The sequence below is a fragment of the Amphiura filiformis genome, chromosome 5 (genome assembly GCF_039555335.1).
Source record: "Amphiura filiformis chromosome 5, Afil_fr2py, whole genome shotgun sequence".
In the NCBI taxonomy this organism is placed as follows: domain Eukaryota; kingdom Metazoa; phylum Echinodermata; class Ophiuroidea; order Amphilepidida; family Amphiuridae; genus Amphiura; species Amphiura filiformis.
The window spans coordinates 55,870,874-55,884,132 of NC_092632.1; the positions used below are offsets into that span (position 1 = coordinate 55,870,874).

Below are 13,259 nucleotides of genomic sequence, written 5' to 3' on the forward strand. Positions count from 1 at the left end.
TATACATTGCTAAAGACTTCGTAAAAAGTAACGCAGATGTTATGAAATACGCCTGCATTAACAGCTATCAATGAATATTAAACGCAAGCATGTAAAACGGAAACCCGCCATTATCTTCTCGCTGAATTCAAATCAATATACAGTACATATTTACTGCAACTTTTTAATTCGGTTTTTTGGATCTTTGAAATGAAAAAATACTAATGAGTATTGGCGAATGGCGTATAAAAACACGCGTACATAAACCACATTTCTTTATGATAGTCGTATTTGTAACGGCTGCGTTAGGGTTTTTTTTTAAAGTCTTTATATAAACATATTTAGAACGATAATGATCTTTCAGTTCAAATTTGTTCCGAGAAAAAAATAGTAAAAAATAAATAAAGAACAGAAAGAAAGCAAGCCTTTACATCTGAGACCATAATACCTATTTAGGTATTATGGTCTCAGCTTTACATAAACACTTATACAATCATAATATCGAAACACGAATATTTGTATGCCCAGTGCAGTTAGCGACTCTCCTTTTCAAACACGCATATATTTTGCCCCATAATGTCTAAGAAGCAACTTAAATAAAAATTCCCGACCTCAAATTACGAAGCCATATCATCATCAATCTATAATGTATCATGAACTGAAGCAGAGTGAAGTGCAGAAAACGCAACTATTTTCTTATTTCAAAACTATCTACGGTAGATAGCAATACATCCACCTTGCATGCCTATTTGTATACTTATATAGGGCGTTTTTGGTGGGGTGCGTTTATAACGCTTTTGTAATCTTTTCGAACGGGGACATTTGTATGAAACTTAAGGTCTACATTCCAATCGGGGACCGAGGACTTTCCCTGCATTCTAATTATGTGCAATGGGCTGCATAACATAAAAATTCAATTTTAGAATGCTTCTCCCTATCGCTTATTCACAGTAATCAATGCAAATTTAAGAAACTGCATAATTCCAAATTAATCAAAATAATTACCATAAAGTGAATTACCGTTTCCACATAAAGCTTTGTTGTAGGCTTTAATGTTGTACATGAGTTGTTTTGTTATAGTTAATATATAATAACTGGAGATGAACTCATTTATGACAATTAATGCATTTCAATATACATGTACTATATAAACATATTTCAATCTTCAGGATAACAGACGTACATATCCCCTAAATAATCATGATAATGATCTTTCAGTTCTAATCAATTTTGTTTAGAAAAAAAAAAGGAAAAATAAATTAAGGAAAGAAAAAGAAAACTTACATAGATTTTTACAATCATATTTGAAAATGTGTATACAAATATTTGAATACACATACCCCCAGCAAAAGACAACATTCCTTTTCACGTTTGATGTCACGCACGCACCCCTACAATAATTATGTTTTGCCCTGTATAATGTCTAAGAAGAAGCTTGAAAAAAAAAAAAGATTCCCGACGTCATATTATCATGATTATGAGGCCATATCATTACCAATCTATAACGTATAAACTGAAACAGAGTGAAGTGTAAAAAATGCATCCATATTCTTAATCTTATCTGAAAAACTATCTACGGTAGATAGCAATGCATTCCCGAATGTCTTTGTATAATTATACGGGGCGTGTACATATTTCATGTAACATTCAACTTGAAAAACCTATAGCTACCCATCATAAATTTCTAAATGCCCATTCAAATCATCGCAAATTAAAGCAAGCTTTCTCCAGTATATGGATGGCTAGCAATCAAGTGACTCTTCAACGCATTCTTCTGGTAGAAATCTTTTTGACAATATTGACATTGGAATGGCTTTTTCTCGGCATGAGTTCTACGATGAGTGTTCAAGGTACTGGCTAGCGTGAAGCCTTTATCACAAATCTCACATCGATATGGACGTTCACCTGTAGTGAAATGAAAAGAAAACGGCGTGGTAAAATTATCATGTTCAAAGTTAACGTAATTAGAATTACTATAGGGTATATGTTGTTCAGTCGGTTAGTTAGTTGATGAATGCATGCCTTCCCGAAGAAGGAGAATGCGTCCAAAATTAACACTTTGCTATGAACAAAAACTGCCGAATATATATACACGCATACTATGACCGCATTCATGCCCTAATGTTATAATAAAGGTCACTACATGTAGATATGATTGTTTCCTTGAAAGAAGTTAGTTGTTCTTTCCATAAAAGAAGTAAGGGTTGTTTCCTTGTTAGTTACATTGAATGATTATTGTTGTAATAAGCCGATATCTATTTACAATGGAGAGGTTTCAATATTGAAAGAGCAAAACATAAACAGTGTAAACACAACTTAACACAAAAACAAAAGCAAACAACAACAAACAAAACAGTGGAACAAGCAAAACATTGGACCTACTTTCCAATGTTTACAGTCAAGAACACCTCATTATTATAGTGAGGACTAATTAACATCCGCTCACTCGGGCACCATTGAGTGACGGGTAACTTTTCAAAAGTTGGATCAGCGGAGTAAATGTAGGGCCGAACCATGGTATTTTTCTAGTAGGACGGGTAGGTCGATATTAATATTATAGCTTTATTCCCAACTAGGCCGACTTGAGTATTTTTAAAGCAAAGTCGAGGATCGAAACCTTTCAGAGGCGTTTGCTTTACCCCAAAGTAGTACTATGTTATGTCTCCGTAAAGTTGCTTGATATCACTTACCAGTGTGTCCATAGATATGTGCTTGAAGATTGCCTTTTTGGTTGAAACCCTTTCCACAATAGGCACAGGTGTACATCTTCACTGCTGAATGTGTCCTCATATGATAAGTCAGGTGCGTAAGCTGTTTGAAACCACGACCACAGGTTTTGCATTTATGGGGTTTCTCACCTATCAAAAGAAACAAAATGTCGTTTGTCAAAACCCAACTCTACAAATTTACAACGTTGTCAATCTATAATTAACTGGGAGTACTTTTTTCTTATTATAACAATAATAAAATTACTGCGACAAATAATACAAAATGTCTCGCCCTATAGTTGAAGAGTTCTTGAAATATAAGCCAATGCCGTACTCGATATGAGGCGAGAACATATTATAAGTTCATTTTTGACACATTTCCAATTATTTCAAATGTTTTCTGCCAGGAGCAAAAGCTAGTTCTTTTATGAGGCATTTGTGTTAGACGAATGATTTTGTCCTTGGCAATGAAACTGTTTTGAATGTATCCTGTGGTCGGTTAAAATTAAATGTTGGACTTTTCCCTTAAGTTAAGAGTCACAAGACGTCCATAAAGTTCCTTGACTCTTCCAGCAGATCGGAATCGGTCCATTTGCTTCAGGAGGACCACTGTGCCAACCACTGGGAGTATTTGACCAAACAGCACTATCCAGACTGATGAAAACACCACGCACCAAGACTGCGAGTTACTTACACAGGTATTCATGACTCTCGGATGGGACCACACAATTAATAATTTAATTCAGTGGATGGGACTGATGGTTGAACGTCCCCTTCGAAAGACAAACACGCTTATGTTCATTTACCTAACTCCATATTGTAATATCAAAAAAGCGCATTTTTTTATGTTCGTGATTCAGAGTTTATTTTGTTATAGTTTATAGTGCCCAGCACTGAATTGGTCCCACCAAGGATCGAACCAGGGATCTTCCAGAGGCAAGCACACTGCCTATTATACCACTCAATAATTGTGATGTGATTGGTGCTGTTTCTTACCTGTGTGTGTGTATGAGTGGATCTTCATATCAATCTTTTGATGAAACCCCTTATCGCAATACGGACAGGTGAATGGCTTGTAGTTGGTATGGGTTCGCATATGGGTGTGTAGGTTTGAAGCACGGTTAAACGCCTGAAAATCCAAATGAATATATGCTTATTTTTTCAGAAGTACACAAACAAATGTTTTTGAGCATTTTATTCCAACTTTGAAAAATATAATTACTCTAATAGTTCTGCTAGTTCAAATATAATGAGGTATGGGCCTAATCAACTTTAATTCTTCATATTCATGTAAACAAGCAATTTAGGGTGGACTTTGAGGATAAAAATATTGTGCAATAAAACAAGCAAATCCATTTCATTCATAACATAATCTTACCTAACATCGGCCATTAATAAGAACATAATACAATGCTATTGGATCCAATACAAAATCCAACAGACCGACAAGGTTTCTTATTTTATTGTAGGTTAAGATTCTAAAACCAATATTGTCCTGTTATTTTTATAGCCATATCTCGCTGTTATTATTTTGGGCTACAAGACCTAATGGGTAAGGTTAAAATTCTCCGGCAATGTGAAGCAAAATATAAAAAATGTGAAAATCAAGCAAACAAACAAGCCGACAATCAATCAATCAATCAATCAATCAACCAACCGATCAATCAATCCATCACATCTTACCTTATCACATTGAGGGCAGACATAAGGTTTGACAGTTGTATGAGTTAATCTATGTCTTGTCAAGTTGCCAGGTTGTCTGAAAGCACGCCCACATAACTCACACTTAAACGGCTTATCTCCTGTATGTATTCGCTGCAAATAAAACAGAGAAATTGTGTAAGTGAAAAAGTACAGGAGGAATTACTTTTGGATTAAAAAAATAAATAAAACATAGGGCCTATAGCTCAATCCTAGTCATTTTGTTGGAACTATCTTGTAATAAAAGCAAAATGTTACTATTTGGCCAAATTGTGGACATAAGGACCAAAAGCGTGCATACTTGTATGCTGTGACAATCAAGTCTTTAAAAAACACATTTTCTGTTCCATTTTCTAACCAATTATTACAAATCAAAATAAAATAGTAAGTAAATAAATAAATAAATAATAAGTAAATAAAGTCGCTTTGAATTTTGTGACTGCAATAGAAAACCCCAAAACATGCAAAATTGGCCAAATGTCAAAATCTGACGTTTAAATGTTTTATTTGGCAAAACGGATAATATATTCTTTATTACGTGCTGTATGGACCTGAGAATCATTACATAATAGGAGGTGATTCTGCAACTTCCCACAGCTACTTATGTTCTGATATATTTAGCAATGCAATTATATTTAAGAGTTGGTGTTCACCATTGAGAAAGGCAACAGATTGGATTGCCGAAACTTTATGGAAAACAAGTGAGTTTTTCTTGGAATTTTTACTATGAAAACTTTTAAATCTGATTATTGAACTCCTAGTGCTGAGTCTCTTCAATAATTATTAAACAATGTAAGTTGTTCAGTGGTCTTAAAATAATTTAGTATTCTCTTTCTTCTATATAGCCAAATTCCGCTACCGGGCAAAATGTAATTAAAACTAATAAGTCAAAATGTATTACAAGTGAAACAAAAGCAGTGTTTCTCACTATTAACAAATTCTTTTGGCCCTCAATAGTTGACAATATCGATTTTATGAACAAGTACACTAGGAAACCTCGAGGAACTGAGATGTAATATGTTTTAAGCAAACGCTATTAGTACGGAGACGCAGTAATTAAAAACAAAACCCTATGGATCGATTTATATACATATGAAATCATGCCATGACCAGTAGCCGGTATACAGTAGCCGACCTCCGTTCGATGATGTTTGCATATATAATATTTATTCACATAATAAAAGAGACGGCTGTGCTTCATAAGGGTTCCAATGGTGATGTTTGTTTTTTAATAAATGGATGTGCTAATTTATTTGCGCAAATCTCCATTGTATAAGCCAACTCGATGTTAATTAAAGAGTCTAAATGAAGACGATGCGTAATTGCATCGATGATATAATGAGAAAAGAATCGTGATTGACAAGCAACATTTTATTGGTGTTGGTATGCACAAAGATTTGGCAAAACCCTATCTTCAATGTCCTTCACTCTTTAATATATGTGCATACATCAAAACCCTTGGAGAATATCAATGAAAACTCGAGATATACCATTGGCTTAATCATAAGTAGTTAGGGTAGTTTATCAATTATCTAATCAGAGGTAGCTCAAGTAGATCAAAAATGTTACAGAAAAGAAAAATATTTTGTTGTCTTTACAAAATAGCCAACCAAAATATACCTCAGCCCTGCAGAAATTATTTGTCACACACAAAAGAACTTTTGCATGCATGTTTACCGACACAATGAACTGCACAAAAACAAAAACCACCACTAGCTTCATGATTGCGAAAGGGTGTCCCTGTAAACGTATATAACTGGTGGTGTCGAGTGCGTTATTTCTGTCGAGTGAGTTATTTCTGACGAGTTGAAGTAATAATTTCAATATAAATATAATAGAGTGTTGTATGATTACCTTATGAGTGACTAGAGTGTTGCTGCGACTAAATCCCTTGAAGCAGATATCACACTTATATTTCTTAGGTTGAGGAAGCTTCACGGTTGTTGCTGCTAGTGCTGGTGGTGAAATCAATGTCTGACGATCTACCGTCTCAGGTGCCCCCACTATGTGGCCGACATTCCCATTGACATCATTGAAAAAATCTTCCTCGTCTTCATGGTCTTGTCCAGTGGCGTCGTTGTCGTGCTCCATGTTTTTCTGTTGGTCACCTTCAGCTTCTTGTTCTTCGGTGTCACCTTCGTCCTCCTCTGGACAATCAGCACCATCGACATCCATGACCTTGATGTCTGTGCCATTCTGAATATATTCAAGTCCAAGAATCGGTTGACGTGCAAGCGGGCGGGTAGTGTCAGATTGTGGATGGTGGGTACCGGTGCGGATATTTTTTGAGATGCTGAGAAAGGTATTCTCGGTACTCAGGTTTTAAAAGCGATCTATCAGGATCAGTGGCGTCAAGCTTGTCCAATTTAGGAGATTTCAGTGGCTGATTGTCATTATTGTCTTCAGACGGTGGTGGGGGAGAGTTGATAGGACTACTTGATTTACCTGATTTAGAATCTGATATATCTTTTTTAAGAGATGAATTATTATGAGATGTATACGAATGGAATGTTTGGTGCTGCAGCATACGCATGTCCTCGGGAATATCATGGCGCCGATTTACGCGAGAATAGAAAGAACTGTACGGTCCACCGTATGGTGCACATGGTTGTTGATAATAAGCTGCAAATGCCCAATTGAGATGACTTCGAGGGTCTGGACCCAATGGTGGCAAAGAAGGTGTGTAGCGTGGTGTTCGGATGGCGAACAAGTTGATGTTGTTATGGACCGGGGAGTTACGATCTGAGGCAATTTGAAAGCTTTGGCGGTCTAAGAAATATTTCTTCTTTGGGATATGATCGCTTTCATTTGCAAGAGGTGATACACTATCCATTGAGTTGCTGGTGGTGCTCTCGACCGAATTCGGCCGTGATGAATCGTCATGTCGATTTATCTTCAGATTCAGAGGCTCATCAGTTGATGTATTACGAGTAATACTTGTCTCGGGACGAATACTCGCTAACTCTGCTTTCAATATGTCCTCTCCTCGTTGACGGAATGACATGACATCCTTGAAACTATCCGAATGTCTCATCATCATATGTGGTTGCTCACGGCGGCGGAGTTGCTGAAATAAACGCGATGAGCTGTGATGGGTTTGAGATGGTGTTGAATCTGAAGGCGAGTGTCTTGATCTCGGTAAACCAGGAACAACCTTGTCGAATGCCGAGTGTGCTGATGCCGTCAACGGATGGCTACTGCGTGGGTTCACGGCATGTGCGGACTCATCGTTCATGTCATTCAGCTTTCTCTCTGGCGATTTAGGACCTCTGTATAACATTGAACGTAATACATTACTGGTTTGATCGTGGAACGGTTTTGGTATGGTCAAGCATGGTAAGGTTTTCGGTCTCTGAGATGCAAACGAAGCTGCTATCCCAGTATCTAGCTCCGGTGTGCGTGTGTTGTTGTCCATGTCTTTGCCACTGGAAACATTGGGGATGGGCTTTTCTCGGCAATCAGCTTCTTTATCCGCAGATTCTGTAATTTAAAAGAAAATCAAATTTTCAAACTTAGCATGCTGATTAGACACTCGGATTGCAATAACTAGCATTCTATATTCATCTTCAACCCGTTAGTTTGTTTGTTCCAGCTTCAAAATAACTATAATTCCGAGGGTTGAGAACTATATAAACCTTAACTCGCAAAGATTTTAAGGCTTTCTGGTTCTTAACCCTCAATTTTTATCATGTTTATTAGAAGTTCCCACTACAGGGTGTTCCAGAAAAAAATCCACAAATCTAAAAATCAGCGTGTAGCTCATCTTATTCTGCATCTTATACGCTAATTTTACTGGAATCGGTTGACTGATTGCGAAGAAATAAGCGATTACACAACGCATGCGTCAATTCACTTCGTTCCAAGTTTGAAAGAAAGATCATTCAACACAATGCCATAGGCTTCATATTTTGTCCGGTGAAATCCTTTTCGTTCTTTTTAAACAATCTGTTTTTTGCAAAACATTTAATTAGGTTTTGTTCAAATTTGAAAACCTGCACGATATTAAAAACGAATGCTTGCATGTAAGATGATATCTTTTTTCGTTAATGTTGATATAAATGTTGCATAAAGAATTATTGCATAAAGAATTCCAGCTGGCTTAAAAAAAATTCTCACACACATTAAAGTTTTTTGAATATTTCCAAGAAATTGTAATGCAAAGATAAATCTTTAACATTAATGTTGCATGCATGGTATCAAAAATCACACGTAAAGCTGTAAGCACTTGATCATTGTCATTCTTGGCTCAAATGTTCTTTGGAAAGTTAAAATATAACATATTTGCACAACCTAAAGAATTAAAGTTGGAAAGCTTCCAATTGCAGAAATCAAAGTTTTCTTGGACAAATTGTTATTCATCTTCAGTGAAAGCATTAATAACACAACACCATCGGATTATAAAATAGATAATGTGGACTAAATCTAATGAGATACACAAACTTTAGGAAGCGGTGAGCGAGTGCGAAAAAAGCACCTGTTGATCAGACTTGGAATGAACTGCATTGATACGCGCATTATGTAATCGTTAATTTCTTCGCAACCAGCCAACCGAATTAAATAAAATTTTCGTGTGTGATGCACAATAAAATAGGCTATACGCTACATTTTTATTTTATTTTATTTTATTCTGATGTCTATTTCTCGTTCAATTTTATTCACTCGGTAATTTTTTCTGGGACACCCTGTATAACATAAGGTATCTTCCAATCAGACCAACTTCAAAATACATGTTATTAAACTTCCGGAAAGTGCATTCGACTTGCAACATTCGCGCATCGAGCTGGAAACAATCCCATATAAATAGCGGATTTCAATAATTATATGTTGAAAGGACACTTTGCTGTACCGACTATCGCTCCTGCGACCAAATCCCACTGTCCTGGATTTTGCTATACGCGCTTAAGAGCAGGATGAGCTGGGATGAGCTGTCTGATCTGAGACATTTCTTGGATTCTTAAATATAAAATAAACACATCGTATTCAATGTGACCGCAAGAAGTAAAGTTACAAAGCGATTGAATAGACGAAGTTCCAGTTTTAAAAGTGACAAATTTGCCTATACAACTTACAATGCGCAAAAAAGATTCCGACAAGCGCAACAAAGAGACAACACAGATTCTTCAATGAAGCTTTATTTAAAGCAGTTTTTATTTCAGTTTTTACTTCTCTGTACTTTTCATAACTTTCATTTTATTTGTCAGTTCTGTTGTTTCAGTTTTCTTTTGTTCCTTTTGTTTTAAATTAAAGGCACGCAGAAATTAGCCATTCACCACTCTCAAACCAGATGGCTATAGTCCGTGGAATTTTGAATAGGTCAGTTTTGTCACTTTTAAAACTGGACCTTCGTCTAATCAAATGCTTGTAACTTTGCTTCTTGAAGTCACATTGGATTCAATGGGGTGTCATAATGTGCCGGATTAGATAGTGCATCTATTAAAAAAACCAAATTTATTCCAATATGGTTCAGTTTTGAATTGTGATTATTTTTCCAAGTATATTTTTCCAAGTACAACTTCACACAAATGGATGATATGGCATACTGTTGTGCTGCAGGGTATAAGACAATGCAATACACACACAAAAAAGACAAAACAGCCAAATTTCATTTTCGACTGCTGTTATAATACCGCGAAAGACAGTGACCGCGAAAGGCAGGTGACCGCGATACCGTCAAATTACGGACATTTCTATATTTGCATTATTTGTTTATGTGAGTCCATGTTTCAATCAATTTATTCAGTTTGCGTGAGTTCTCTTTCCATGTTTTAAGTTAAGTATAGTTTTTACTTTGGGATTAGTCAATTCAATTCACATGGAGAGTCACTCGACGAGTGTTCAACTCTTCAACGTGAAAAACACGAAAGTGCACGTTGCACAAACAAACGAACAAATTCAACAAATAAGCAAAATAAACCACTAACATAAGCAGATAACAATATCTAAATATTAAAAATAAAAAGTTTCTACATAAAATTCGCTGTTAATCATAAGAATAATATAGCATTATACTAAGGATGATATGGATGAGGAAGTGACCCTGATTCACAGAAAAGTCATCCAGATTATAAGGATTTGGATATTTAGGACTATAACCATGATTTAGTTTCACATACATATCCTTAATTTGAGCGGATTTGGCAAATCCAACAGTTTCGCTCGACTTGCTTTCTTTAGCCCGAGCTTGCTCATCCTCATCCGCTGTTTTTTATGTTTTTTGTGTTCATAATGTCAAGAGAGATGGAAGAGACATGGATTATGCACGCACGATATACCGGAGACTAAAAACTCCTTTCTCTTATGTTCTGACAGATATTTATGGACGACTGAATTTGAAGAATGTGCTATTAAGTGCGATAACTGTATGTACTTTTTACATGATTTGTACTTTTTATATTTCTTAACCTTATATACCCCATCGCGCGATTAAGGGATAGGCAAAAACCGATTGTAGTTTTGATTTTCTGTGCTTGATTGCTTGATAAATATCGCTAAATTTCCTGAATTACAAGACATTAAAACTTGCAGCAGAAGTTGGGACGGGTATGATATGAAGAAAGAAAGAATGAATCTTCATTTTGGAAAATTCTTCACATCATTTTGTAATCTGTTTAAATTCTTGTTATAAGTACCAATAGGCATGGTCTGATATGATTTTTTGGCGAACGAAGTCCTTACATATCATATTCATTTATCATTATTGGATTCAGAGAATTAGAAGAATTAGATGGGAAACCTGTTTCTGATCTTGTCTGTTGCATGCCCATTGACACCCGGATTATCATAATAATAGGAAATGAGTTAAGGGAAGGGGTATGAACGTCTGGACAGTATTTTTTGTGGGACATGAGAGCACATCAGACCTATCGAATTGCATTCTGAATACGAAGAATGTCCTTCTGATATCAAATAATTTTGATTTTTTGAAATTCGCAATGTAATACACTTTTTATGGCAAATCATTAAAAATTGATATTTTTGATATTTAACAATACTCGAAGTAAACTTTATAAATCTGATGATTTTAAAGTGTATGTAGGTGGGATGAAAAACCGACGATCAATTGAAAATTTAGACCTTTCGTATTGAAGATATGGATTTTTTTCCCAAAACACCAAAAAAAATTAGATCTTTTTGGGAAAAAAATCCACATCTTCAATATGAAACGTTAAAATTTTCAATTGATCGTCGGCTTTTCCTCCCAGCTACATGCACTTTAAGAATATATCATTAAATTTATCAAATTTACTTCGAGGACGGTTATATATCAAAAAAGTGAAAAATATCAACTTTTAATAATTTGTCATAAAATTTGTATTATACCGTGAATTTCAAAAAATGAAAATTATTTGATATCAGAAAGACATTCTTCGTATTCAGAATGCAATTCGATATGTCTGATGTGCTCTCATGTCCCACAAAAAATGCTGTCGAAACGCCCAAAACGCTCATTTCAGATCCCTTATTGGCAAAACGAAAGTTTTGAGCGTTTTTCACCTCCCGAAAAAAATCATGCAAATGGGACAACTGTTCCTTATTATCAAGCCTTGTGATCTTCTTTAGGCCTATACCCATACCAAGCTCCTCTTATGTGTCAGTATCGAGTGCAACCATCGTCGCTATAGGTCATGCTCCCCTCCAATCCAGGTTTAAAATGCAATTCTGAGCAACTTCGTTAAAATGTGTATATTAAACCAATTTGTTTGTCAGGTGAACAACATTAATGGTTGATTAAAATAAGTTTACCCAATTGGCATGGTTAAACTTGACCAAGCTGGTTAAATAAGGAATTTTTAACCAGCGCTTTGAGAGTGTTGTTGTTGTTGTGGTGGTGGTGGTGGGGGGGTTGTGGGGTGCTCGATACTAATGACCATGGGGATATGCCACAAACATGTGTCGTGTTTTCAGCTATTTGATATATCAATTAATCAATCTATCAATCAAGATCTTCAAAATACAATAACAAATACACTAACTGTAGCTATAAATGTCCAAGTTTGCCAACAAAATTACGGTGCTTTGCATTAAATATGGCAGAATATTTGGACTTTTGTATAGCGATGGGTCAAAATTTCTTGGAACTTGGTATATGCATATTTTCAAATTCTCAGCAGCACACCCCTGCCCAAACCAAATTTGAGCATATACCCCCAAAAGGGTTCTAGCCAAGAAACTGGTTCTAGACCTTGCGCTTATCGCCCCTTCAAAATGTTCACGGGTTTAGTAGAGTAGAAAAAAAATTAGTCCAAGAAAATAGTTTTGTAGAACTAAAAACGGTTCACACTGCTTTTCAATTGTCTTAATTGCGATGAGTCCTTGAATGAATTAAAAAGTCCCAGGCCTATTTAAAATTTTAAGGTTCAGATTTATAAAACTTTTTAAAGTTCTTTATAGAACTTTTTAAAAAGATTCTTTATAGATCATTAGGGTGCTATAACATAAAATGTTGCACTTTTTTCAAATGGTGAATTCCCGAATCCCGGTGCTAGCGTTTTCCACCGTTATTTAGGTCTAAGAGAATCAAGCTTTACCTACCTTTGTCATTCTCATCATGAAGCTCTTCCGCAATGCCAAGGTCAAGCTTGACTTTTTTCTTCACCAAAAAAGCTCGAGGCATGATGAGGAAAGTTGACAGTGGTTGGTCAGTACCAGTTCAGATATATGGAACTGCCAGCTGAAACGAAGAAGGCATGTAAGAACATAATATTAATAATGTAAGAAAGCCTAATAAAAATTATATTGGAGTTCGAATTATAAATCTAGTATATGCATTAGGCCTATTTCAAGTCTAAGGATAGTCCCTATTTACGGTATGTAAATTTAGATCACTAACTTGAAAACCTATAACTGAGGATCCGAAGTTTCCGAACCAAA

At 35.7% G+C, this 13,259-nt stretch overlaps 1 protein-coding gene across 1 annotated transcript; it reads right to left on the bottom strand.

Annotated features, from left to right (window-relative positions):
• Positions 1-1,651: 1,651 nt before the first annotated feature.
• LOC140151911 (uncharacterized) lies at positions 1,652-13,058 on the bottom strand. The gene is given in 7 exon segments (XM_072174224.1): positions 1,652-1,884; positions 2,670-2,837; positions 3,684-3,816; positions 4,371-4,502; positions 6,243-6,684; positions 6,686-7,868; positions 12,921-13,058. Coding segments are annotated over 7 exon segments (2,334 nt in total). The 5' UTR covers positions 13,003-13,058; the 3' UTR covers positions 1,652-1,690.
• Between the last annotated feature and the right edge of the window lie 201 nt (positions 13,059-13,259).